The sequence below is a fragment of the Adiantum capillus-veneris genome, chromosome 16 (genome assembly GCF_014529385.1).
Source record: "Adiantum capillus-veneris isolate H3 chromosome 16, ASM1452938v2, whole genome shotgun sequence".
In the NCBI taxonomy this organism is placed as follows: domain Eukaryota; kingdom Viridiplantae; phylum Streptophyta; class Polypodiopsida; order Polypodiales; family Pteridaceae; genus Adiantum; species Adiantum capillus-veneris.
The window spans coordinates 68,449,770-68,477,765 of record NC_140946.1 but is presented as its reverse complement, the minus strand read 5'-3'; the positions used below and the strand labels follow the sequence as shown (position 1 = coordinate 68,477,765).

Genomic DNA, 27,996 nt, shown 5'->3' with positions numbered 1-27,996 from the left:
GTACAATGAGAGAAGGGGGGGGGGGGGGTATGGTAGAGATCCATCCTCATCTGCACTCAAGACGTCGAGAAAGTATGGCTCGAATCCTCTGCTATAGTCTCCGTCGATACTGTGTAGCTCCTCTCCTCAATCGCACTCGTCTAGATCTCCCTAGCTCCAATGCTCGGTCTATGAGAATGCCAGTAGTGGTAGTATGAGTGCGGGCAGAGCTCTCCAATGGTGGTTGCTCCTCTGGGTGTCCAATATCTAGTGTAAAGAAATCTGTAATCTGTCTCTGGGACTGTTGTCTCTCTCCAGCTCTCCTCAATAAAGTGTCTCTATGCATGTATAACTCAAGTAGATACAATATAAGACATCTCTGATCCTCATAACTCATGACCCTAGATAGAGGCCCAAAACACTCTCTAAATAGACAATGAAAACAACCTCGTATCTCATAGTACACTGTGCAATTACATATGTAATGTAACTCTGCCTATGGCTCTAGATGACATAACCGGCATATCTTGTTATCTGCTGGTATTCCTCTGAATCTGTCGGTCTCAATCTTGAGCTGATGTGAGGATGTGTGTATATGGCCAATGGCACAACGCAACCATGGGATAGATGTGTGTCCATATAGCTAGGTCGAATCACAAACCCATCCCCTGTGAGGTGGAGAAGATGCTCTCTATAGACAGCCATCTTCGTGCCCAACTCCTGTACCGGCTCTATCCATGTCCTCCTCGTGTCCAGCTGGATCAGATCCTGACGAATGAGTCTAGTAATCTCCACCCGTGTCAGAGACATCAAGGGTGCATGTAGAGAGTACTAAAAAGGAGGCAGCCTGGTGAAGCCATGTGTCTGAAACCATGATGTCATCTGTGTATACCAGCATGATGTATCCCCTGTAGAGATGACTATCTGGAGGACTCTAAGGCCAACCTGGCAAATCTATCTTTGGTAGTATCCCATAGGTTGTGTACAAAGGAGATTGATCTGGTAAGCGCCTCAATCTCCATAGGGGGGTCAGCTAACTCCGCTCGAATGATATCATGCGGTACGGAGGCCTTGGCTCTAATCAGCCGGAGATCATAGATATCAAGGGCCTCTCCATACGTCTCTAACCATCTTGGCCTACAGAAGGTCCCCAAACCTGCACCCTATATAGCAGAGTAGGAGAGAGAGAGATATGAAATGTAATATTAACGTCTTCAAAAGGCCATAATGACCTATGACACCAAAAGGTTACATGTGGTGAATCTAATACCAGGTCGTCTGGGTACAAAAAGTACAAAGAACTGAAAAGAAAATGGTGGGTAGGGGTGGGGTGAAAGCTGATCAAAAGGGAATACAAAGGGTGAGCTGATACAATGGAGCTCTCTGACAGTCGAGGAATCATATACACATACATCAGTATCGAGGACGGCTCCTATGTCGCACCAGTATGGTATGGATCCTCTGTCGCAATCTGCGTCGAGATCGAGATCCTTGGGCGACGGGACCATCCCAACTCTATCGCCCGATCAAGCAATATGCCTCTGGTGCCTCTGGTGTTGTTATGTTGTGGGGGCTGCTTGAACTCCTGTGTCTGTGATGACTGAAAGAAATCTGTAATCTTCCGCTGTCGCTAGATCTCTCTCATTGTGCCCCTCTTCTAGAGGTCCTCTCTGTGTTTGCGAATCTCCAGTAAGTATAATCCAAGGTATCTCTGATCCTGGTATCTCATGACTCTAGAAAGTGGCCCAAAACCCTCTCTGAATAGACAGTGAAAGCGGCCTCGTATCTCATAGTATATTGGGCAATGAGATATGTAATGTCGCTCTGTCTCTGGCTCTATTTGGCACACCTGACAAATCCTGGACTGAGCGGGTACTCCTCTAAATTTGCCCGTCTCGATCTCTAGCTGATGTGAGGATGTGCGTATCTGACCAATAGCACATCGTATCCCATGGGATAGATGAGTATCCATGTATCCGGGTCTGATCACAAAACCATCCTCCGTGAGTTGGAGAAGATGCTCTCTATAGAAAGTCATCTTCGTACCTAGCTCATGTGTAGGTTGTATCTATGTCCTCTTCGTATCCAACCGAATCAAGTCCTGTCTGATGAGCCTGGTAATCTCTGCCCTTGTGAGGGAGATGGAGGGTGCATCCAGAGAGTACTGAAATGGGGGTAGCCAGTCCATACTAAAGCCATGCAACTAAAACCAAGATGCCATCTCCGCATACCAGCATGATCTATCTCCCTGCAATGCCAGCTGTCGCAAAGACTCTAGTGCTAATCGAGCGTATCTGTCTCTAGGGAGAGCCCAAGTGCTATGCATAAATGAAACTGATCGAGTGAGTGCCTCCACTACCAATGGAGGAGCAGCGAGCTCCGCCCTAACAATATCATGTGGTATTGAGGCCTTGGCCCTAATCATCCTAGAAATCATAGACACCAAGGGCTTCTCCATACATCTCCATCCATTAGTACTGCCAGCTCTGCTATGATGATCAACTGAGGGGCCCCATATCTCCACTCCATACAGCATGGCCGAAGTGACCAAAGTGGCTAAGAGCCAAAGCTTTGTCAGAGGTTCCTAGAACTGAACCTGCGAACAAGAGCATAGTAGGGGGGAGAGAGAGAGAGAGAGAGAGAGAGAGAGAGAGAGTGAGTAGAATTGTGGAAGGAAAATCTCTCTTAGAGGAAAGGCAAAAACAGCTCCAATAAGAAGGCCTAATCTACGTAACTTTTTGGGCATGCCAACCAGCCACCGTCTGAGCATGGGTAAAAAATTTGATCATGAGGGAAGGAAGTTGATTCTTTCAGGAAATAATGATTGCTTGATATACTCGCAGCTTACCCATAAACAACATCTCAAGTCTTCTCATGTGTTCTAGTGATTATGTACATTGAAAGCCATTACCTGCAAGATGACTTAGCCCTAGAACTTTGGGAATGTGAAGACACATACCTTCTGCGTTGTAAGCACCGCCCGCAAGACCAGCGTGTGTTGGATAATGGAGGTAAAGGAGGATCTAGACAAAACGTATGAGCAGATCGTGCTCCGCAACCAATGCAAGTGAGCAGCAGATCTTGCATATCTCCATTGCCACACATTATGCAAGATAGGATCTGCAAAAATACAATAGTCATTAACAGCTGCTACGTAATCGTCTTTTATAATTTTTAATGGAGTAAACTGCAATCCTTACAGGAGTGCTCTCTTCAAGTTGTTCACGAATGCCCCTGTCAAGACAATTCAACATTATAACAGACTCTTCGTAGGACAACTCCTTTTCACTTGATCCAGGCTTTTTCTCTCTCTTTGTTATCATATCAAAAGGGCCTTTACAAAGGGGACATGTCGGTGTCTTTGATGCCTGAATAAGATGCATCCTTTCAGAACATATCAAAATTTGCAAACGATTTCAGCAAGGCGACAAAGGATGAAAACAAAAGCTACCACTTCTAAAGCCCATTTCATTATGCATTGGTAGCAAAAATGATGGCCGCATGAAAGAACTCCTGCCGAAGTGATGTGATCCGTGTGACATATCGCACAGTCAATATCAGCTGGAATAAGTGTACAGGCAACAGGACTTCCATTCAGATTTTCTGCATTCTTGTAAAAGATTGCATCAACACAGCCAGGGGACCTGGAAGAAGCACGTTCATCTTGCATAACCTCTCTCCTTGGTGTAGTTTTATTAACCTCTGGAGAGAGAGCCATAGCGCCCTCTGAGTCAAAACTGTTATGTGCCTTCATAATTTCTGTCTTTCTCACCAGTCTACGCTTCTTCCGATGCCTCATCGAACTCAAAAGGTTAAGTGACTTCTGCCCCCAGGTCTTTGTTCTATTTGTAAAGGGTGATACATCACGCCCCTCAAAGTCATCTACTTGTAAATGTGGTCTGCAGTTTTGATTGTTGTCTTCTTCCATGTCATCAATGAGATGTACATATTCTAGCATACTGTGAGTAATCCTGTCCCTTGAGTCTGCATACTTTCTGCGTTCTGCAGAAGTTGGACTTGCAATCAACTTTCTTTTATGCTTTGGAACAGGCTTATCTGTGATGCACCGATTCTTCATAATTAGGGAAGTCTTGCTCTTTCCCCTGTTTCTTTGTGTTGGCTTGTTCTCCAAAAGCAGCTGTAGTTCATAATTGTCGTCTGAAACATTGAGTATTTCGTCTGATGATGCTCTTTCAGAACTCAATATGGAATCACCACCAGGATACAGTTGTACTTCATAAAAATCTTCAGCTCTGGCATTGCCTGGCAGATGGTCCTTGTTATATGCATGCTTCAACGATAATCCAAGCTTCGATTGCACATTATGTGAAGAAGATTCATACATGGGTGCTTTCCATAAAACAGCTCCAACCTCCTTGCCACTGACATTTTTTGAAACAACACAGCTTGTACTTGAAACCAAAAATTCAGCAAGATTCATAGCCTCCAGTATAAACAGGTTTTTAAAAGTGAAAAAAAAAAAGGCACGACAGTATTTACAAAGATGCACAAGTATACTAATACAATGGAAAGGTGCATGCTGCCACCTATGCTCGACTTTACCTGATAAAAGATGCTAAGGTTTGAGGACAGTGCATGCTTGCTCAAATTTAACTGATAAGAGATAGTAAGGTTTGAGGAGAGACTCTTTTGTATTATGCTTAATGCTGCCAGGGCAAAGGAATTTGTCTGATAGTTGATGATAGGAATCGGGAGCTATTGTGGAATGCATTGATTTTTATATGTTAGCTGCAGGAAATAGAAGGAGGTTGTTGAACCAGCTATGACAACACCTCTATTTATACAAACAGTTGACGCAATAGCCTCTCAATAGACTCTACATTGTAGCAATATTATCCCATGATTCTTGGTTTCTAGTCTCAAGGCATTATGTATCAAAATTATGTGATCTTTCAGTGGATCAAACATTATTTCACATTCCCCGTTCATAATGTTATGTGCTCCATTCTATCAAGGACTAAATGAATCATCAAACTCTGTAGGATTGAAGCCAGAAGACCTACTGTCTACAGTATTGAAAGATGGTCTCTTTGGAACCAACAAGGAATTAAATAAAACTCATCCCTTATAAGGAGACCTAATCACAACACATTTCAAGGATCAACGATTCAAACTTGGATTTGGCACCAGTAAAGCACAACAAGACCTACTCTTTACATTATTATCAGAGCCAGTAAGAAATTAAATAAAACTCAGCCCTCAAAAGGAGACCTCATCACAGCACATTTCAAGGATCAACCCTAAAAACTTTGAATTTGGACATAACACCGGTGAAGCACAATCTGAGCCTCAAGCCTAAGAAGTCACTTCAAGTACCCTAGAAGCATAGTCATAGAACCTTCCTCTGTGTAATACTGTAATACTTCTGCAAGTACCCTAGAAGCATAGTCACGGGGACGCCCATTTTTGGGCTTCCCGTCCCCACTTGCCGTCCCGCCCTCTTTTTTACTCTAAAAATCCATTTGAGCCCCGTCCCCCGTCCCCCGTCCCCCGTCCCCACTCTTGGGGACGCGTCCCTTGTGACTATGCCTAGAAGAAATGATAGAGATCCCAGGCAGCAAGAGTTGCCACCAAGAGCAAGGCAACAGCCACCTTTGCCAGCACAGCAAGCACCACCTATGCAGAACTTGAGGCCATCTCTCCTGCCGCCATAGCAACTACCACCTATACCTATCCCTCCTTTTCCAACTGTGCCTAAAATAGAGTTGTTATTTTTATCAGCTTGGAAGACAAAGGCGAAGGTAGAAGAAGCAGGTAAGCACTTGCTCAAGGAGAAGGGCAAGGTAACAAAGAACATGGGTGAGTGTAGCAAAAGGAAGGCAAAGCAATGTCGTAAGATCGGCATCAAGGACTTTGTTTTGGGTGAATCCTCTCAACGTTACAACTTGATTAATATCGTCCCGGTGGTGGTTACTCCTCTAATGCCTACATCAACGGTGGAGCACGGATTTCAGGAATGAGTGAGCAAGTGGTCTGTCAATGGAGGATTCAAAATGGTTGTCTCGTAGTGGTGTTGCTAAAGGAATAGTAAATGGAGTGTTTATGTGGATTAGAAACCACTTAATGCAGCAACATAGAGGGATAAGTCCCTCTAGATTTTCATGTTGAGATCAATGTAACAAGAAACGTTTAATGTTTCGTCGTTTCGAGGCGTTTTGTTTCATTCTTTTTTTCAAAAGAATGCCAAGACAAAACACATAGATTTCTAGAGGTTATAAGAAACGTGAATTTTAGGAGTCTAGTAGGTGGATACATCTTTTTTTATAGATGGTCACACAAGTGGTAAGATTATATTGCATGGCTAACTCTAAATTTTGAAATTTAGACCAAATTCTTTTTTTGTTTCGAGTTTGTTACAAAACAATTCAAGCGTTTCGTGTTTCATTTAGTTTCAAGGGGACAAAAAACGTTTTCATGTGAGACTTGATGAGATTATCAATGAAGTAGCAAGACATGAAAGGTATGCAAGGTGATAGCTACATAGAGTATTTTCAAATCAGACTTGCATAGGAAAAGACTATCTTCATAACACCATGGGGGTGCTTTGCTTACAGCATGATGTCTCTTGGTCTCACTTATGCATGAGCATCTTTTCAATTTTTTGTAACTTACATAGTTTGTGTTTATAGCTCGCATTCATTGCCTTAAAAGGTTATAAAGTTTTGTATAGACTATATGAAGAGTCAATTAGATGTTGAGAAATGTAACATTGCTAAGAGCCAAGTCATCCTACTTGGCTCTGTGGTTTCTGCAAACATATTGAGACAAACCATAGTAAAATTCAAGTTTTAAAGACTATACCTTCACCAACAACTCCCAAGGAGTTAATCTCTTCTATCCAAAAGGTGAGGTACTTGAGCAAGTTCTGTCAAAGGAGGCAACAGAAGATGCAATGAAGACAAGAACTGGCATGCGATCCGGTGGACACCTCGACTCCGATCTAGAACACTTGCATACCACATACATGAACAAGGCACGTGTGGAGCACAGAGATGATTGAGGTAGAGAGACATAGGAATCTGAGAATGAAAGACAGAAAGGCTCTCCATGTTTATAACAAGTTGCTCATACAAGTGACCAAGGGTGGTCCGGCATACAGTTGACATACCCTAATGGATAGACCCGAGGTACACACAAAGCGACTACTATTGACATTACCAACTGCTCATGTACGAAAACTAGCATAGCCTCATAGATGGGCAATACCGAACTGCATTTCCTCTCGGCAACAAGATGGGTCTTGAGAGATAGGAAACAAGACTCAAGGTTGCCGTTGTATGGCTGCCCTCTACAGGCAAGGGAATCCTCTGTTTTCCTAGGCCTGCATCAAAGATGCTCTACCTCTGCATGTGATCGCTTATTTGTAGGCTACCCTAAGGAGAAAAACGCAAGTAAGGTGTCCCTGCTTCCCATCGCATGCTTGATATGCTGCCCTACTATTGGGGATGAAAAACGCTAGGACTGAATGTGGAAAACGTTGGGGTTGATCTGTAGCAAAAACGCTAGGTTGATCTGCTCCCTGCCAACCGCCCAACCTAAGGCTTCCCCCTAGGGGTGCCCTACACCCCCACGGCCTGTGCACACTCCCTACCCCTGGGCCCTTGTACTCGTGCCCTACATATATAGCTCCAAAGGTATAGGTCAGCCAGCTGTCCACCAGTCCCCATGACCTCAAAAAATGGACAAAATAGCGGGTGCGGGCACCAAGCGCCCCATACGGCTCGAGGAAAAGTAGGCGAAGGCCAAGAAAAATACTCCCAACCTACAGGAGTATAATGGCCATGGAACCAAGACAAAACCCTGAGCTAAACATGGATATACACATCCCATAATGAGCAAACAACCTCACTCTGGTTGGGCACAGCCCTCGCTCCCAAACACCTCTCCCTTGGAGGAACTGGGATTGGCAACTGGACGAATCCAAAGAGATGTCATAACTTTAATACCCCCACTCAGCTCTTGGAGAGGAAGATGGACCAAGAAGTTGAAGTGAGCAATCTACAACTATAAAGAGAGGGTTATGGGACAAGGATATATGCTACAGTACTCCGAGGTCGAATAGTACTTAGCCAATACCATCTGTAACAAACTGCTGACATGTCAAAGCCTAAAGAATGGAGCCAACTTACAGATGTGGCCGAGGGGCCTAAACCCTAAGAAGAAGAAGTAACAGAAGAAGTCCTACCAACTTATGGGGACCCCATCCAATGGGGCCCCAAGTGACATAAAGGATTCAAATAACGCAAGACCCGCACACACGGCAAAAAAAAACAAAAAAAAAAAAGGATGACGTGGCAGATTTCCGAAAATTGCGCTGAAATGATGACGAGGTAGGCTGTACTGTTTTGCACTGGTTGATGACGTGACAGGCTGTACGGATTTTCGCAAATTGCGCTGACAGGTTTTTGGCTTTGCTTTTGGACCAGAAGCTTTTGAGTTTTAAAAGCTTTTTATTGTAACTGCTTTTCAAGCCAAGGGCCTTTAAATATGAGGCTAGGGCTCATTCTCTGGTATGCTTCTTGGAGAAGGTGCAGAGTCTGGAGTACCAGCTTATACTTTGATGATGCAAGATAAAGAAATATCGAAAGAGGCGCCAAAGTTTGGGGCCAATACTCTCTAGGGCGGAATTTCGCCACTCCCGAGGCTTTCTCTTTCTCTTGGCTTTCGCATCTTCACCCTCCTTCTCCTTCCCTTTCTTTCGACTAGGCCCTTTCTCTTTCTCTTTTGCCTACTGGCAACACATCTGCGTCTTTCTTTTCTACCCGCACAATACCCACATGACCACCAGAGGTTGAGGCTTGGTTTTCCTGTCCAGTACCTTGATCTCCCCGTATATCCAATGCATAATCATTGGCCTTGTTAGGGATCTGTTGAGGAAGTGGAAACATATCACCTCCCATCCTTATTGGTCTTGGACAATGAGTGTTGATATGACCAAGTTCCCCACAATTATAACAAGTTGGAATGGACCCTCCTCGTGGCTCAAAGCCACCCTATCCATGACCTGCATTAGCATTAGGTTGAGCTTCATATGGTTGGGCCATTCCTCTACCATGGCCCCGACCGCGACCACGACCACCTCCACCTCCAAGGACATTGAGCCGTAATTCGTGCATCATGTTCATCATGTCATGCATATTACGTTGTAATTGCTCAAGGTCTACAACCCTTTGAGTGGGTGGGACTCCAGTCTCTGCCTGATTTCCTTCACCTTGGCCACCATTAGCTTGCACAGGAACCGCCTTGCCGTACTCATGGAGTCGTTTAGCCTTCCATTCTTTCTCCCTGGCAATCGCGACTGCCTCTTCGAAAGTAACGGGCCTTTTCAACTCAACTTTGAACTTCAGACCTTCCTTGAGATTGGCTACAAAACGGTCCTTCTTTAACATGGCCGGCAGAATTTCATTTCCCAAAGCTCGAGCCCATTTATCCCATAAACGGGTAAACTGCATGACAAAATCATCCACGCTTTGATTAGCTTCCTGAGTGTACCCCAAAATTTCATGCCAAACTTTGTCAGATGCTTCAATGGATCGGTATTGTGCCAGGAAAGCTTGCTTCACACGATTGTAGTCCAAAACCACCCCTGGGTTTTGTGCCTGCATCAACTCCTCAAAATTATGTAACCAAACTTTGGCCTCATCCTGTAAACTATATTGTAGCAGCCGCAACAATATAGTTTGGTCTAGTATATTACGCAATAAGCAATTGACTTCCAACTTTTCAATAAACGTCTGTGCATTTTCATTAGGCAATCCATGAAACTGTGGGAACTCGTCTGCCATGTTTGATTGCCACAAAAACACTTACATTTGACGTCAAAAACTCAAGGGATGTCGATGGATCGCTCCAGTACCCAATCCACCTCACACTGGATAACCCGGCCCCCAGTGCTCGGCTTCACAAAACCTCACGACCCTCACAAAGGCTGCAATCCAAATTAAACGACCGCCTCAAATACTATCCACAAAATAGCACATACATAGGCAGTTGTCCATAAGGACCCACATCCCCTTTACATTCTCTACCTGCATAGTGAACAAATTTTGCAAAAATTGAAGCACATGAGGATTTCTCCTCCGTGGGGGCACCAAAACGATGTGGAGTGCAAACGACAATGAAATGAATGCCCCTATAGCCTTGCACCGATCACACCATCGAAAAGAACAGCAGCTGCACAGTCGAATTCACATGTGTTAAACACTTGTAAAGCTTGGAAAAGAACAGCTCTAGCGGAAACCACACTTGGAATTAGAAGAACTAGAGAATATGAGTGTATAGATTGGCTCGTGTAGATGTCCGTAGAGCATCCATATGCTTGATTCCGATAAGGAATGAGCAAATTACAAGCATTTGAAGTTCGGGGGTTTTCAAAAAGCTCCAAAAAAGAGGTCTCTGGAAAGTATCTGCAGGTGTGCAGAGATATGCAGCTATTAAAGGGGGATTTTTTTGGCTCTTATCCTAAGGGATTTTCTCTCCCCTCTTAGCCGACTTCATTTCCCCCTTTAGACACCTTTTTATTGGTCCATTTTGAGCCTTTTTTGGGTAAAAAATGGGTTGTCGGCCACTTTTTGACCAAGGCAAGTGGGGGGGGGGGGGGGGGGGGGGGGACAGTGTCCGGGGACCAAAAAATGGGCAGGGCGCCTGTCCAGGAAGTGGGAACACAAATTGGGCGCCCCCTCCTCTCCCCAAAGCCCACGAGCCCTCTCAAGCAAGGCTAAGAAGCTCCATTAACTCCTTTGATACACCCTTAGAGGGTACCCACTCCCCCCCTTATACCCTCCAATTTTCACATGTTCCCCCCCATGTGGGGTTATTCCATTGCCACTTGGCATGCTCTCCCCAACTTCCCCAACTTCCCCATGTCCAAACCTGAAATTTCTGTTTTGCCCCCAACCTGAGCCATTTTCTCGAAGGCGTAGCGGGTGACCCCAACCACCAAATATAGCGCCGTAAAGCATGGCTTGGAGCTTATTACCCCGGCTAACTCCAAAAATTTCTAAACATACCATTGCTAAAAAAAACCATCAAGTCGGCCCACTTGCCGTCTTCCCACGTGCATCCGCCGCCACTTTTTAAGTGAAAAACCATCCACTTCGAGTGCGTGTAACTCATGATGTCGGAGTCCGATTTGCAAGCTATCAAGCACGGCTAGGAATGCTCATTAAAAACTATTTTTTGAAAGCTCGACCAACCCAAAACTCAACCAACAGCATGACCAAAACCAAGCCTTTGTACATAAATTCTACAAGAGCACTCCAAAAACACAAAGCAGTATGTACATCTATGTACTCGGGGCTAGTGAGCAAACTTTTTAGCATGGATTAGCAACTTCATTTCCACCCAAAAAATGCCTGACAACATGTCAAAGCCTAAAGAATGGAACCAACTTACACATATGGCCGAGGGGCCTAAACCCTAAAAAGAAGAAGTAACAGAAGAAGTCCTACCAACTTATGGGGACCCCAACCAATGGGGTCCCAAGTGACATAAAGGATTCAAATAAAGCAAGACCCGTACACACACACACAGAAATTGATTACGTGGCAGATTTCCGAAAATTGCGTTGACATGATGACGTTTGGCAGGCTGTACGGATTTCCGCGTTTTGCGCTGGCTGATGATGTGACAGGCTGTACGGATTTTCGTAAATTGCGCTGGCAGCTTTTTGTCTTTGCTTTTGGACCAGAAGCTTTTGAGTTTTAAAGGCTTTTTATTGTAACTGCTTTTCAAGCCAAGGGCCTTTAAATATGAGGCTAGGGCTCATTCTCTGGCATGCTTCCTAGAGAAGGTGCAGAGTCTGGAGTACTGACTTGTACTTTGATGATGCAATATAAAGAAATACCGAAAGAGGCGCCAAATTTTGGGGCCAATACTCTCTGGGGTGGAATTTCGCCACTCCGTGTCACTTGCCATCTCTCTCTTTCAGTTCAGTTGTTATTGAAGTGCTAAAAGTCTGTTCAGTCTACTCTTTTCTATTGGCACGTGGTGCCTGTCTTGTGACACCATCCAACCACTACCCGCGAAAAATGTCCAAGAAGTAAAATGCTTTTTGCAAAAAGTAAATCCAGCTCTATCAAGAATCTCCTCTACTCAACCAACTCACAAGTTGCACAACCAGCATCTACAGAAGGGATTGTGGATGACTGCTCCAAGAGAATGCATCAAGATTCAATACATAGGGTAAAGGCATAGACTAGTAGTATCCAGATCATTTCCCAACTCTCAAGTGCTCCACCCTCGAGGAAAGAGTCGCAAACCTGCAGCTCCTGACGCATACCACATGCTAAATTGTCCAAGCTGCTACGGGAGGTCCAAAGAATGGGAAAATTGAGGCTGTTGAGAGATTAAATGTCCGATGACGAAGAACCAAGGAACTACACCAACCACCATATAGAATGATGTATTGCAAAGTGTATCTTAAGAAACTCTATCGGAGCTGAGAGTGAAAACTGCTACTGATCTTCATTTGTCTTGAACACATGCCAAGAGAATATCTCTCCACTTTCAAAGTGATTCGGGAACAACATCCAACAGAAAAGAACACACATTAATACTGAGAGTATAGCTAATACGGCAAGATCGAGAACCTTGTACCCAAGCTTTGCAAGAGAAGGACAAGATGCTATCGACAACGATCGAATAGACTATCAATCTTGTCTGCTACTAATGGAACCTCCAGAAGTACTCCGAGGAAACTTACTCCCAAGCTGGCCACATCCCCGTCTAAAGGGAGAGCACCCGAACCATGGATAACTGCCACAACTCTAAAACAATCTCTGCCTGTGTAATTGGATCACCCAAGGTAGGTGAATCCAAAAGAAAATATACCTATGAAACTTGGAACCAAACCTAGGAGAAGGAGAAGAACATCTTCCTACTCTGAAGAATGTTGGCTACGATAACCGGTTTCTAGTCCAAGAAGGACCACCATCCACTTGTATAAGGATAAGGGAAGTAGGTGTGTCCCGGATGGTACAATCTCCAGGAATTAATCTCAAAGACAAGGCATAGCAACTATTGCTCGAATGCAGTAGAAAGAGCAACTCTCACACCACAAATCCGAAGGACGAAAAAACCACCAAAGTGACTTAAGACAAACATTCACCATGGTACTAATTGCATAGTTACCCGGAACGCGGAACGGGAACGGCGACGGGATCCCTGCGGAACGGGGGAACGGCTAGGGGTCCGGAACGGGAACGACACGGAACGGGAGGTATAAAAAACACCCAAATAGTGCATTTTTTAGCTCCTTGTGTTTAAATACAAGGAGTATTAGAGTGCTTTGACTCTAATACTCACAAAAAACTTGTTTTGAAGACCATTCAACCTTGCTATGACTAGATGATGAGAGAGAGAGAGAGAGAGAGAGAGAGAGATTTGAGAGAGTGGGAGGGAGAGGAAGAGAGCTTGAAGGCTTGGAGCCTTGAGCCTTGAGAGAGTGAGCCTTGAGAGGGAGACATCTTGAGAGTGTGAGAGGGAGAGAGCTTGAGCCTTGAGGATTAGCTTGTGGAGAGAAAGGGGGAGGAGGCTGCATTTTATGAGTCCTTGAGGCCTTGCACACTCCAAAAAGAAGCCCAAACATTTACTTTAATTTTTTCAATTTTTGCCAGATTTGTTTGTAACTGTTGGCCGTTCCAGGGGCGTTCCGGAACGGTTCCGGAATGGCCGTTCCGATTTGCACTGGCCACCCGGAACGTCTGACGTTCTGAGACGTTTCGGAACGTTTGGGAAAGGAACTGCCCCCCGGAACGCCGGAACGGGGGCTAGGGGGCGTTCCCCAGTAACTCTGACTAACTGCACTGTGGGCTATAGCACACTATCCAAAGCCACAAGAAATGGGCAAGAAAACCAAGGACTACAATAAATAGGCAGAGAAACCAAGGACTAGAAACCAAGGAAACTAAGCAAGGAGAGGTAAGCACGTGATTAGGAAGGCAAGAGGAAGGACATGATACAAAGTCGGAGGAGGGAAGCTGAATGGCAAGGGATATCGCTTGCATTCCCTGTATAGACTAAACTCGCCTTCTCTCTCTCTCTCCGTCGACTCAATGAATCAAGCAAAGAGAAGAGGAGGAAAGGAAACGTAAAGGGTATGAGACGAGGAGTGTGGAGCAATAAAGAGGAACAGATGAGCTCTTGAGAGCTTTGAGAAGAGATAGAGCAAGGGAAGAGAAAGATCTTGAGGCGATCGAGGATTTCCATCCCTTTCTTCATCATCATTAGCTTAAGCTTTGTTAATCTTGTTGATAAGTCATGGTGCCGTTAACGGCCTGCTTAGTCCTTTAAGGAGCTTAAACACCTTAATCCTTATGTAATCCAAGTGATGGTGTCATTAACGGCCCGCCTTGGCTATTGATTAAGTTGTATTCCAGATTTATTTGTGATAATGATTGCCAGAGCTTTCCGTGTCTACTGTTCTCTCTCTCACACCTCTCACAGCCAGAGGCCCCGCACCTTCCCGGCTCACCTTTCAAGCACATATTCCCCGACAACGCCTTTTTGAAGTCAATGTATGCCGCATATGTTGGCTTCTTCACGACCTTCTGTCTGAGCACAATCTCCTTCAAGGCGATCACTTGAGCAACACACTCCTCTTGGGTCTAATATCTGACTTGGCCACACAAGAAGAAATTTCTTTCCTCGAGTTCCACTGAGATCCTATTGATCAAGAGTGAGGTCAAGAACTTCCAAGAGATTGAATAAGGGAAATCCCTCTGTAGTTGTCCAGATTAGCAAGATCACCCTTCTTCGGGATATACACCACTACCGAGGTAGATGATGTAACCGACAACTTCCCTGAATCAGACCAAGTGCACAACACTTTGTAAATTGCTCTTCCCATATATGTACTTGGTTGAATTGGTCCGATCTCATTCCCTTGTCCTTAATAAGGATCTTAAAGAATTCAAGGGGAATACCGTCTATCCCACCTACTATATGTCGCTTGATCTTGCGACATACCTCCCTAACTTCGGCCTAACTAATAGGGTCGTTGATACCCTCTAGTCTTGCAAAGTTACACAGCATGGCCACGCCAGTGCTCCGGATCCTTGTTGTGCCCGGCGGGGTCGGCGAAGACGCGAGAAGTATGATCCTTCCAAATATCGCGGATCTTCTCTTCGTTCACTTGCAGCTCGCCGTTTTGGTATTGTAGGGGTTGAGTGGGCCCTCCCTTTCTACTCCCCTCTAGAACGGCTTTCATATACTTCCACCAAGCATACCATTCCTTACGTCTTGCCAGTTCGACCCTTTTGAGCATGAATCGCCTGAGGGCCTCTCTCTCGCTTCTCTTCGTTTCAGCTCGCGCCTCGTTCCGGCACTCAACAAACTTCCACCACGCCCTACCTTCAACAGAGAAATCACTCTCCGCTTGCCACAAAGATTCCCAAGCTTCCCATCTTCGATTGATAGCTCTCCGGGCTCTCGGGTCTAGCCTAAAGCCTCTATTCGGCCTCTTGTGGGTCCTTGCAGAGAAAGCGCCAACATCTCGCGAGACTCTTATAGCTGCCTCCTCAAAACTCTTCGCCTGGTGGTTCACCGCCGCCTGAGTGATTTTTCCTTCTTCTGTCGCCTCTGGTAGGGAGTCCCAAAAGTTATGATGCAGGAAGAGTTGGGCCGCCAGCTCAATTCTTGTCACATCGATGGAAGGGGGCGGTGGTGGGGGAGGCTCCACACGCACCGCAGCACACACCAACTTCACCTTAACAAGCCAATGATTCGACAAATCCACTGTTCTTTGGACACTAGCATGACCAAGGAATTGAAGGGCCAAATTATTAGCTAAGAAAAAGTCAATGTTTGATCATCCTTTATCACGGGAAGAGTGGTATGAGAGTCCAGAGCCTCTCGTTTGAACAATCTTAAAGTCCAAGTCCCCATTCCTCAGCCATCTCTTCATCGGCTGCCATCTAAGATTCTTGACATCGTCGGCTAAGTAGCTGGCACCACATTCTCCACCTCTAAACCTCATACACTCAAGTTGGATGATCATACAAGAAGTCTTCTAGAGATAGAAGAATCCTCCTCTGCCTGTTAAAGCCAACTCCAACCAATATCTCTCAAGGGCCGAAAAATAGGGAGTGAGGGCTGTTTTGTGGTTGTGCCCGGCCTATGTGAGGCAAGGTTGCCTAGTACGTACATACGAATTCTATCAATATAATACATCTGTACAATACAGATCGCTAGAAAAAGGCCCCCATTTGGTAGGGCTGCCATACCCAAGGTGGGCGTCGGCTCAAAGGAGGCATCCGATCCAGCCAACCATGGTCTCCAAGGCCCGCTCGGTAGGCCCCAGGACCATGTTAGGCGAGACCGCACCGTACACAATAACTACAAGCCCTGCGAGCTCAGACACCCTCATGGGCCAAAGCATTGTAGTATCGCGGTACGGCCCCACAAAGGAATGTTGCAACGTTATCAGAATAGGCATTCCTCTGCTACAATCCACGATGTCCAGTTTGGGCCCCACCGAGGTGACCCACCTTGGCAATCGTTTTCCGCGAATCTCCGCTCCCAAGAGTAACACTTCGGTATCTTCACCGCTTGGATTCTTTAGCAGCCATCGAGTGTGATCCATACAGGGTTGTATTGAGTTTCTAAGATTGTCCAGCTCGGGACACTATACCAGCAAGTGAGTAAATGACCTTGCACCTTCTTCCAATTTGCAAAGCAAACAGGTCCTAGATTCTATCCGCTCAATCTTATCCTTGAGTATTAGGCCATCTACTTTTGCTAGTAACCGAGACTTTTTCCTCCATCCCACTCGTGTTCTTTCCAAGGCTTTGCCGACAGAGGTATCCACGCGTATCCTCATACTTCCTCTCAATATTAGGATCGAGAGAAACACATTGGTGTGAGTGTTCCCAAAGCTTCCAGCTTTCCTGTCTTGCAGTCTCAATAGAAGCGACGTTGATACACCTCTCCCCCCAAAACTTTGTCCTTTTACACCAAGTCGACTTCTTGAATTGGTTCCATTTTGGTATATTTGTCATGTGCGCACTTCACTTGGGCCACGTGGACACGCTTCCGCCATAGTCTAGCGTCTATCTTAGCGTAGGACCAAGCCTGGCAATTTGTGAGCCTCTAGCAAGACATGCATGCCCAGGCCGATCATAGTTTCTCTCTTGCATAAAACAGTTATCCCATCATGAGTATTTTCTAGAGCATAGAACCCTGTTTTGCCAAAGTACACATTTTTCACTTTTTTATTAATAAGTGACTTTTGTTGGGAAAGTAGGTGGGGCAAATTGCTAAAGAATCTATAAGAGAAACCCATTGGGCACTCAGTAGAAGCAGAGGCAGCAAAAGGTGGTGCACCAAGTGTTGCACCCGACAGGTGGTCTCTCTCTCAACACTACCCCACGCAGCAGCATCAACGTTTTTGGAGCAGATTTCAGCCATCAACGTTTTTGCAACAATACCATCCCGTTGCATCCGCGACTCTATTCCTGGCAGCAAATCGTCGCCGGAAGCCATCCTTCGCGAAAGATTTCAGTTTTCAGCCTTAGCGTTTTTCAACCTTGACGCAGTCGTCGTCATCGTCGTCGTCATCGCAGGTCTCGGACTTAATGACGACCCATCGTCATCGTCGCCACGACACAATACCGCACTTTCAGCCCCTCACATCAGCGCCAGTTTCAGCCATACAGATCAGCCAATGTTTTCAGTTTTCAACCTTCGCACAGCAGTTGTTGTCGACATCATCGTCGTCTTTGGCACAATACCCGATCGCAGTAGATTCCTAGCGATCTCAGTTTTCAGCCCTGTCGATTTCAGATTTCAGTCCTAGCCTCGAGTCGTCATCGTCACGACGACATAGTCGTGTCCGTGACGGTCGTCAGCATCGTCGTCGTCGCCGACATCATCGTCTTCAACATAGACCAACAATACTTGTCGTCGACATCATCGTCTTCGACATAGACCAGCAGTACCCGTCGTCGACATCATCATCTTCGACAGAGACCATCAGCACCTCGTCGTCGACATAGACCCAACAGTACCTCAGTACCAATAACCAACATCAGTAGCATCAATATCCATTTGCATCAGCATGTCAGCAGTTAGTCATTGTATCAGCAGTGTGCAAGAATAAAGAAAGTATTTGCTTTGGCAACAGAGCAAGGGGGCCCTTGAGGTTGGGGCCCAACATCCCTGTGTCATCTCTTTTCTCTATCTTGTCTCTCTTTTTCTTTCAGTTCAGTTGAGTTCTTTCAAGTGAAGTAAAACAACCCTTGTGTTTGTGTATGGAGTACTAGATCCAAGCTAAATCCATAAACACTTCCATTGCACATGACATTGGTATCAGAGCTCTATGTGCTTCGGTTTCGCGAACTCAAGGGAAGAACCACCAAGAACCAAGAGCCCTAAGAACCCAAGAAGAACCATCAAGAACCCAAGAACCCAAGGAACCTCACCCAGTTTTTTTTTCCTGAAGAATCTTTGAGTCCCAACCATGGACTTACCAAATCCCATCTTCATTGCCATGTCTTTGAAGGAAGATCGACATCGGATACACGAAAACCCAAGTCTTGAGTACCAAGATCTCCTAGCCTTGTATGCGGATATGAAAGAAGTTGGAGACAGGATCCCTAACCTCTTCTGCATTCGCATTCGCATTCGCATTCGCATGTAGCGTACATCCACTTCCGTCAACAAGAAACCCTTGGATTTTACCTCTGAGCACCCTAACCTTTAAATCTTCACCCGCAATGTTTTCACGACAAGACTTGCAGGCAAAATCAGCACGAAAGCTGGTATTTTACGACAGTAGTTAGGCTACCTAGTAACTCGTATGGTCCGTTTTCACATCGCAACAGTACCTACATCCGTAGTATCCACCCGTTTGGAGAAATTTTCTTTGGTGATGCATCCACACCATCAGAAGCATTCATCAATCAACATCAAAAGTACAGATAGAAGTTTGGCAATTGTGCCTCACTCTTAACAAGGAGGGATGTCACGTGCGCACTTGACATCCGCCACGTGGACACGCTTCTGCCATAGTCTAGCGTCAGTCTTAGCGTAGGACCTAGCCTGGCACTTTGTGAGCCTCTAACAGGACATGCATGACCAAGCCAGTCATAGTTGCATACCCTCTCTTGCACAGAACAGTTGTCCCATCGTGAGCATTTTCCAGAGCGTAGAACTTTGTTTTGCCAAAGTACACATTTTTCACTTATTTATTAATAAGTGACTTTTGTTGGAAAAGTAGGTAGGGCAAATTGCTAAAGAATCTACAAGAGAAACCCATTGGGCACTCAGTAGAAGCAGAGGAGGCAGCAAAAGGTGGTGCACCAAGTGTTGCACCTGACAAGTGGTCACTCTCTCGGCAATACCCCACACAACAGCTTCAGCATTTTTGGAGCAAATTTCAACCATCAGCGTTTTTGCAATAGTACCATCCCTTTAGCCTCGTCGCATCCCCGACTCCATTCTCGGCAGCAGATCCTCGCCAGAAAGCCATTTATCGCGACAGATTTCAGTTTTCAGCCTTAGCGTTTTTCAGCCTTGATGTCTTCGTCGTGGTTGTCGTCGTCATCGCACGTCCCGAACCTGACAACGACCCATCGTCATCATCGTCATAGTCCCATCGTCGTCATCGTCATCGCCACGACATAGTACCATATTTTCAGCCCCTTACATCAGTGCCACTTTCAGCCATATAGATCAGCCGGCGTTTTCAGTTTTCAGCCCTTAGCACAGCGATCCTCGTCGACATTGTCGTCATCGTTGTCATCGTCGGCACAGTACTCGATGGCAGCAGATTCCCAGCGATCTCAATTTTCAGCCATAGCGTATTCAAATTTCAGCCCTAGTCTCGCGTCGTCGTCGTCACGACGACATCGTCATGTCCGTGACAAGGTGGAAAGGTACGGAGTGTACGGTACGTAATCAATACGTAAGGTACGTACTTCTGTACGGATCGGCCTTTAAGGTACGTACCAGTACGTAACATTTGTAACAACAAAAAGAATAGTGACTTTAGCCTTTTTCAGCCTATACATACTAGGAACTACATAGAGTCTAGACATAGATACTACTTCAAACATCCATTAGATACTGCTTCAATCTGGTTCCTAAAAACAATCTCAACGGCTGTGTAACGCACAACAACGTTTTCTTCATCAAGTAGCCATCTCGAATGGAATATCCCGCTACTACCTCCCCATTCTGTATTCGATTGAATACGTCTAAAATCTAGATACTAATGGCAAGATGTCCCTAAAACGTACACTACCTATCCGTACGTACAGAACCTTACCGTACAGTTGTACCGTATTGTACGAATCCGTACGTACGTACAAACCTTGGTCCGTGACGGTCGTCGTGGTCAACATCGTCACCGTCGTCGACATCGTCGTCTTCGACATAGACCAACAGTACCCGTTGTCGACATCATCGTCTTCGACATTGACCATCAGCACCTTGTCGTCGACATCATCGTCGTCGACATAGACCCAACAATACCTCAGTACCAGTACCCAACATCAGTAGCATCAATATCCATTAGTATCACCATCTCAACATTTCGTCATTGTATCAGCATTTATCAAGAATAAAGAAAGTACTTGCTCTGGCAACAGAGCAAGGGGGCCCTTGAGGGTTGGGACCCGATACCCCTGTGTCGTCTCTTTTCTCTCTCTTGTCTCTCTCTTTCTTTCAGTTCAATTGAGTTCTTTCAAGTGAAGTAAATCAACCCTTGTGTGTTTGTGTGCGGAGTACTAGATCCGAGCTAAATCCATAAACACTTCCATTGCACCTGACAATATTGTTAACCAGATCCGCAACCCAAGTTTTAAGACCTGCGTATTTGGTAAAAGCTCGTACCCTTTGTCCTGCACAGTAAGCTGGTACGGAAGGGACTCGGGAGCCCTAACTCCTGACGAAGAGTTGTTGCTGCCACAAAACTCGACTTTGCTGCCTTACCAACTACCCACCTCATTCCAGTTGCTATAAGCATCTTTAATGGGTTCAACTTCCTCATGTGATGAGAACTCATAATCTCTGCTCCATAAGAAGCCACTAGGAAGACGTACGCCTTGAGAAAGGCCAACCTTGACCACATTGGAATTTTCTTAGAGTACAGTAGATGCTTATGTGCATATAAAGACTTGAGTGCACTTTTGATTCTATCCTTAAGGATAGTATCGATTGATACTTCGTTGTCTATTAGTATACCTTAGTATTTGTACTCTGAGGCCACTTGAATCTCCTCAAGACGACCGATGCGAGGTTTAAAGGCAATAAGTTCCTCAAGGCCCTTGTTAAACACAGTCGCCTGGCATTTCTTTATGCGAACTTCATCCCCCACTTCTCCGCCCAGCTATGCAATCTATCTAGACTAGCCTGCAACTCCTCCTTAGACTCCGCGGATAAAAATAAGTCATTTGCAAAAAGCAGGCCTTGGATCTTCATGAGTAGGCCTGGAATAGCCACCCCAAGGTCAGTCGCACTCTCATCTAGTATGTCATTGATAAAGATATTGAAGAGAGTCAACGACGCAAGACACCCTTGACGCACGCCCCGGGCGATATGGACCTTCTCGCTCAACTCTGCTCCAACCCGCCCTCTAACCCAGGAGGATTGGTACAAGGCTCGAAAGAAATTCAAGCAACGGTGGTGCAACCAAAGTTAGTCGAGCTGAAAGATGTGATGTGCAATGCTATGGATGTTAACAGGTGCAAGCTAAAGGGCTAAAGCAAGAGTGAAAGACCTAGGCAGGCAAGGTGAAGCTGAAGTATATGTTTGATGAGGTATTTTAGGCCAGATGGACTCCAAAATGGACAAATAGGATGACAAGTGAAGAAGTCCAAAGGGCTATTTTTTTGCTTGAATATGTAGTGCTTGAAGTGATCTACGAGTTGGTATAGACGGCTCATCAAACAGAGCTACAAGGTGAGAGATATGGCCAGTTGAATGTTTGTCAAGGGCCGAATCTGAGCCACTTTGGTCGCATTGGAGAGTGTGCCATTTGGGAGTTTGTGGGCCTCAACAAGGTTCTCAAGGGGAGTATACATTGTTAGAAGCTAGCAAGAATCGACGGCTTGTCCATCGAGCCTACTGTTGCGGAGTTATAGCCTGTTGAAGTTGGCAGTTGGGGATGATCGCGGAGGATCTGATGGTTTTGGGTCGATTTGGTGGCGTGCACTTTTCGAGGTCCTCTGGTAGCCGGAATGCGAAGAGAACAGGAGAAGTCAAGGCCTAGTATGTCAGATTTGAGGTAGATTCAACGGCTCGAGGATCAAAGCTTAGAGCACCTTGTGGCAAACTGGGAAAGTTGGTGGGAAAAATGATTTATTTTCTGCTTTTGTGGATGGTTCTAGGGAGCATTGAGGGAGAGTCAACCTAGAGCCACCACGTGGACATCTAAAATCCCACATGCGTTGCAATAAGTTGAAAGGGTGGGGTATAAGGCTTAAATTTGGACACATCATATGGAGCAACGAGGTGGTGTGTGGACTGTGGAGCTCTCTTGAGCTTGGGCCATGGCGTGGGCGCTGCGCAGCTGTGAGCGGTGGCGGATTTTGTGAACGGAGAAGGCAGCGGGTGGCGTTGCTGCCTGTCGGTGGCCGACGACAGTAGGCCAATGCTACAGGTGCTGACATGGCACAAGTGGTAGGCAGTGTTCCTGCACCCATACGGGCAATCCTTTTTATTGAGGAGGAAGTAAACCCAAAGGGGTTGTCACGGCGCCTTGACATCCCCCAGGGCTCAATTAGGTGATTCATGTGCGGTGCAACGTGCCGAGAGAGAGATAAAGTGGAAATGTTGTCGAGGTGTCCTCACCAAGCAAAATATGCTAAATGTGGTGTGTCCATATGTATACAATGCAAAAAAAAAAAAATGCCAAGTGTGCTAACTTGGGCTCTACAAGCAGATAAAGCCCCATCTTTTGTTTTTTGAAGGGTAGACTCCCTATAAAAGGGATTTTTGTAAAGTGAAACAGGCTTTTTTGAAGTCGTCGCTTGGAAAGCCAAGGCTTTTGGCCATTTGGAGTTTTGAACGTGGTGCAGAAGAAGAGCAGGAGGAGTGTGCTCTGCACAGTGCATGGAGCTTTTGTAATGGTTTGTGGAATGAGAAGCTCGCCATTGCCTCCCTTTTGTGTCGATTCCCTGCCTCCCTTTCTTTTCTACTCGTGTGCTTTACTTAGTGTTGTCGGTGTCGGTGTGGTTGGGTGCAACCTCAAACCGAGGTCTTGGTCAGCACACACACACACACACACACAGAATGTTTTGGGTATGTGGAAAGGGCTGGAGTTTTCCAGAGAAGCACGTGTGTGCATCGGTGTATCAAAATGGATGTGTGCAAGTGTTTTTGTGTTGGTTTTGAAGGTGAAAACTAGTGGTTAGGGGTGTTGTGTTTGCCCTGGGCTATAGGAGAGGCATATATTGTGTGTTCCAGGTGTGTTTCCCTTTCTCCCTTTCCAACAGCCTCCAATCCCTATGGCTTCCATTAAAAAAAAGAGCACCTCATGTGGGATTGTGTCGTACGTTGTCGAACAGCTCCACTTCCATGATGGGAAAGAGAACAAAAGAATGCAGATTAGGCTTATTTTAAGCATATATGTTTATTGAGCAATGATCAGGGCTTGATAACAAGCAAGCTCAATGCTAAATGTATGCTAGATGCGGCTTTAAAGGGCCAAAAACTGTTTGTTGATGATAAAAGTGGAGATATTTGAAGCCGTCAGAAATGAAAGTTTATGATCTAAGAACTGCATTGCTCGAAGTGCTCTACACACCTGTCTTTACGGCTCGTCGATTGGAGCGACGATGAGAAAGTTATGACATTTTGAAGTTTGAGTAAATTGCAGATCCGTGGACAGCAGCAAATGAAGGGTCGGGGGTGAAGTAAGTGCATGGGGATGAAGTGCTCATCATATGGTGCACGTCTGACTTTTCAGATCGAAAATCAAGGTTCTGTTTGCCAAGATATTGCCAATTAAAGTTTCATCAGGGGCCATTTTTGTACCACTTTGGTCGCCTCGCTCAGTGTGCCAACTAGGAGTTTTTGGGCTTCAACCAAGTTCTGGAATATGGTGCACTTAATAGAGCAATAAGTGCTCGAGGATCATTTTGTTCGGAAGGTCATCTCTTGCAGTCCATTAATAGCCAGATATGCTAGTGGACTTGTGCTCGGCACTATGGTGGTCGAGATATATGCCTAATGTAGTGATTTGGCAATGCTCGGTTGGCAATAGTTGAGCTCGGTACTCGGTTGGTCTATATCATATAAAATATGGTGTACTCTAGAGAGCAGTAAGTGCTTGATGAGCTATTGATTGCGAGATTAATATTCGGATTGTTTTACACTAATGCTAGAAGTCATTGGAGCCGAATGCTATGCTTAGCATTGCCTTGGGTGATATATATGCCAAATGTGGTGTCTTCATGAAACCAAACAAGGGCCACCCATGTTTAAAGCCCCAATGGCCGCCCAAAAGGTAAAGCGGCCCCCACTATGTCAAAGGCCGCCCATCAAAGGGTTTTTTTTTAATAAAGTGTGAATGGAAAATGGGAAAAAGGATGGCATGGCTAGTGCAGACAGTGAGCATCACTGAGGGAGATGAAGAGCTCGGGCCGCATTGTGCGTTGCTCGAACGAGCGTAGTCAAGATGAGCTCTCCGAGGCGCCCCATTCTGTGCCATTCTCAGGCGATTTGGCGAAGATGAAGCTGCCGCCTGCCATGTCATCAAGGGCTCGATTCCACGGTTCCTAACAACGACGACGTCGTCGTTGCTTAGGGAGGGGCTATTTTAAGAAATCTTTTTGGGGCATGCAAAAAGGGGGAAGAAAAAACATGAAGGGAGAATCATTGAGGACTCGTGGGGGGGAGAAGAGGAAGAAAAAGGGCAAGGAAAATAGCATGTAAGCAGGAGAAGGCATGAGAAAGGAGAGATGCATGGAGGATCTCCCTCCCTCTCTCTACGGAGATCCAAAAGGCCATGATTGAGGAGAGGGGCTACACAACATCGACAAAGACTACAGCAAAGGATTCGAGCCGTACTCTCTCGACATCCAGAGTGCAGATGAGGATGGATTCTAGTAGTATTAGTATTTTAGTTCTAGTCTTTTTGTGCCTAGACATGGTATCAGATTCACAATTTTGTAACAGTTTAGTCTCATAGGTCATTTTGGCCTTTTGAAGACATTAATTTAACATTTCATTTCATTTCTCTCTCTCTCTCTCTCTCTCTCTCTCTCTCTCTCTCTCTCTCTCTCTCTCTCTCTCTCTCTCTCTCTCTCTCTCTCTCTCTCTCTCTCTCTCTCTCTCTCTCTCTCTCTGTGTCCGTCGACTCAGTGAATCAAGCAAAGAGAAGAGGAGGAAAGGAAACGTAAAGGGTATGAGAAGAGGAGTGTGGAGGAATAAAGAGGAAGAGATGAGCTCTTGAGAGCTTTATGAAGAGATAGAGCAAGGGAAGAGAGAGATCTCGAGGCAACCGAGGATTTCCATCGCTTTCTTCATCATCATTAGCTTAGGTTTGTTAATCTCGTTGATAAGTCATGGTGCCGTTAACGGCCCGCTTAGTCCTTTAAGGAGCTTAAAGTTTTAAACTCCTAAATCCTTATGTAATCCAAGTGATGGTGTCGTTAACGGCCCGCCTATTAAGTTGTACTCCAGATTTATTTATGATTATGGTGATTGCAAGAGCTTTGCGTGTCTATTGTTCTCTCTCTCTCACACCTCTCACAGCCAGAGGCCCCGCTCACCTTTCGAACACATATCCCCCGACAACGCCTTTTCGAAGTGAATGCAAGGTAGTTAGGTACGTAGTGTTCGGTACAAATTCGGTTCTTAAGGTACGTAGTACAAAATGGATTCAGTTTTTAGGTACGTAAAAATTCGTACTTTTTTTCACAAAGCCTAAAACTGAGAGTGCTTCATACATTTATATATGCATTCACACTTGAGCAACACTCCTCTTGAGTCCGAAATCCGACTTGACCAAGCAAGAAGAAATTTCTTTCCTCAAGTTCCACTGAGATCCTATTGATCAAGAGTGAGGTCAAGAGCTTTAGAGAGATTGGAATAAGGGAAATCCCTTTGTAGTTGTCCGGACTAGAAAGATCGCCCTTCTTCGCTCTTCCCATATATGAACTTGGTTGAAATTGATCCGATATGATTCCCTTGTCTTTAATAAGGATCTTGAAGAATTCAAGGGGAATGCTGTCTATCCCTCCTACTTTATGTCGCTTGATCTTGTGGCATACCTCCCTAACTTCGGCCTAACTAATAGGGTCGTTGATACCCTCTAGTCTTGGCCAAAGTCACACAACATGGCCGCACCAGTGCTCCGGATCCTTGTTGTGCCCGGCAGGGTCGGCGAAGACGCGAGAAGCATGATCCTTCCAAATATCTTAGATCTTCTCTTCGTTCGCTTGCAGCTCACCGTTCTGATCTTGTAGGGGTTGAGTGGGCCCTCCCTTCTCCTCCCTCTTAGAGCGGCTTTCATATGCTTCCACTAAGCATACCATTCCTTGCATCTGCCAATTCGACGCTTTTGAGCATGAATCGCCTGAGAGCCTCTCTCTCGCTTCTCTTCGTTTTAGCTGCGCCTCTTTCCGGCACTCAACAAACTTCCACCACGCCCTACCTTCAACAGAGGAATCACTCTCTGCTTGCTGCAGAGACTTCCAAGATTCCTGTCTTCGGTTGATAGCTCTCGAGTCTAGCCTAAAGCCTCTATTCGTGTAAGGTGCAGCAGAATGAATGTTTGAACTTTGCTCAAGATGAGTGCTCTGAACTGTGCTCAAGGTTCCTTTTGTTCTTATGGAAGGTTGAGCCTTCCGTTCTTAATGAGAGAGTACAATGATCAATAACAAAGTGAATGGACACTATGCATGAAAGTGTATGAGACTGAGAGATAGAGAGAGAAGAGAGATACGACACCAGAGACGTTGTAGAACCCTCCTCCAAAGGCCCCACTCTCGTCGGCGAGAGTGGTCTACTATTGATTGCACAAACTGGTACAAATTGACTGTATGCGACTGATGCAAGTCTAGGCTAGATCGATGACGACGACGGGGATGGCGAGACCGACCTAAGGGCTGAAATCTGCAACCTTTTATCTGCTGTCCAAAAATGCTATGGGCTGAAATCTGAGGTCCTTCTACTGCTGTCAAAAAAAAGCTAATGGCTGAATTCTGCTGCGGCGGAAAAACGCTGATTTGGCTTGTTGAAAACGTTGATTTCCTGCTGGTCTTTATGGCGGAATACTGCACTTCTTGTAGGCTGAAAACTGATGGTCTTTATGGCTAAATCTGTCGTTGCTTCATTGCTGAAAAACGCCAGCCAGAAGGGAGGGCGATCTGGGCTTTTTACTAACGCTAGGGCTGAGGGGTCCTTGCGGTGAAGATTTGCTAAAAAAAGCCAAGTATTGAGAGGGCTGGGCGATGAGGAATCAAAAACGCTAGGAGGCTCTGCTTGAGGTGGAAACATCTAGAGTTGGGAGTCTTGCTTGAGAAGTTGTTTGTTGAGCGGTGGAGCTCCTGCTGCCTCTTCTGCCAATTAGTGCTAGTCTAGGTTTGCTTATATACAAACTTACTCAATTTGCCCTACCTACTTTCCAACAAAAGTCACTTAAAAATAATAAGTGAAAAATGTCAAAAATAGGTAAAATAGGCTAAATGCACTGGAAAATTCCCTTGAAGGATTCTGATGGTTCCTGATGGGAATACTTATGATCATGTTATGTGCAACCAGAGGATATGCATCTACACTAAGTGATTGGGCATGCACGGTCTACGAATAGACTCAAAAAGTGCCAGATCACTTCTAATCTAGACTGACTGGACTGATTGAACCCCTGTCGTGATGTAGCTTGTCCACGGACACATAGGGTTGGATGTGTCACGTGACATCCCCTCCTTTTCAAAGTGAGGTATTCGTACCAAACTGTATGGCGTCGAGGAAGATCGCCAATAGCATCCGGAATCCTGGAAGGGACTCTTCGCCGGCCCACTCTGATGTGTGGGTCGTGCGATACTTGAA

General features: G+C 45.6%; 1 protein-coding gene across 1 annotated transcript in view; it reads right to left on the bottom strand.

Annotated features, from left to right (window-relative positions):
* Positions 1-27,996, bottom strand: part of LOC147439224 (uncharacterized) — a 61,456-nt gene that overhangs the window by 13,559 nt on the left and 19,901 nt on the right. The window contains exons 4-6 of the mRNA XM_086484274.1: positions 3,431-4,361; positions 3,180-3,347; positions 2,939-3,099 (exon numbers count right to left, since the gene is read on the bottom strand). Of these exons, the coding sequence (XP_086340400.1) occupies positions 2,939-3,099; positions 3,180-3,347; positions 3,431-4,361 (1,260 nt within the window). The remainder of the gene's footprint in view (positions 1-2,938; positions 3,100-3,179; positions 3,348-3,430; positions 4,362-27,996) is intronic.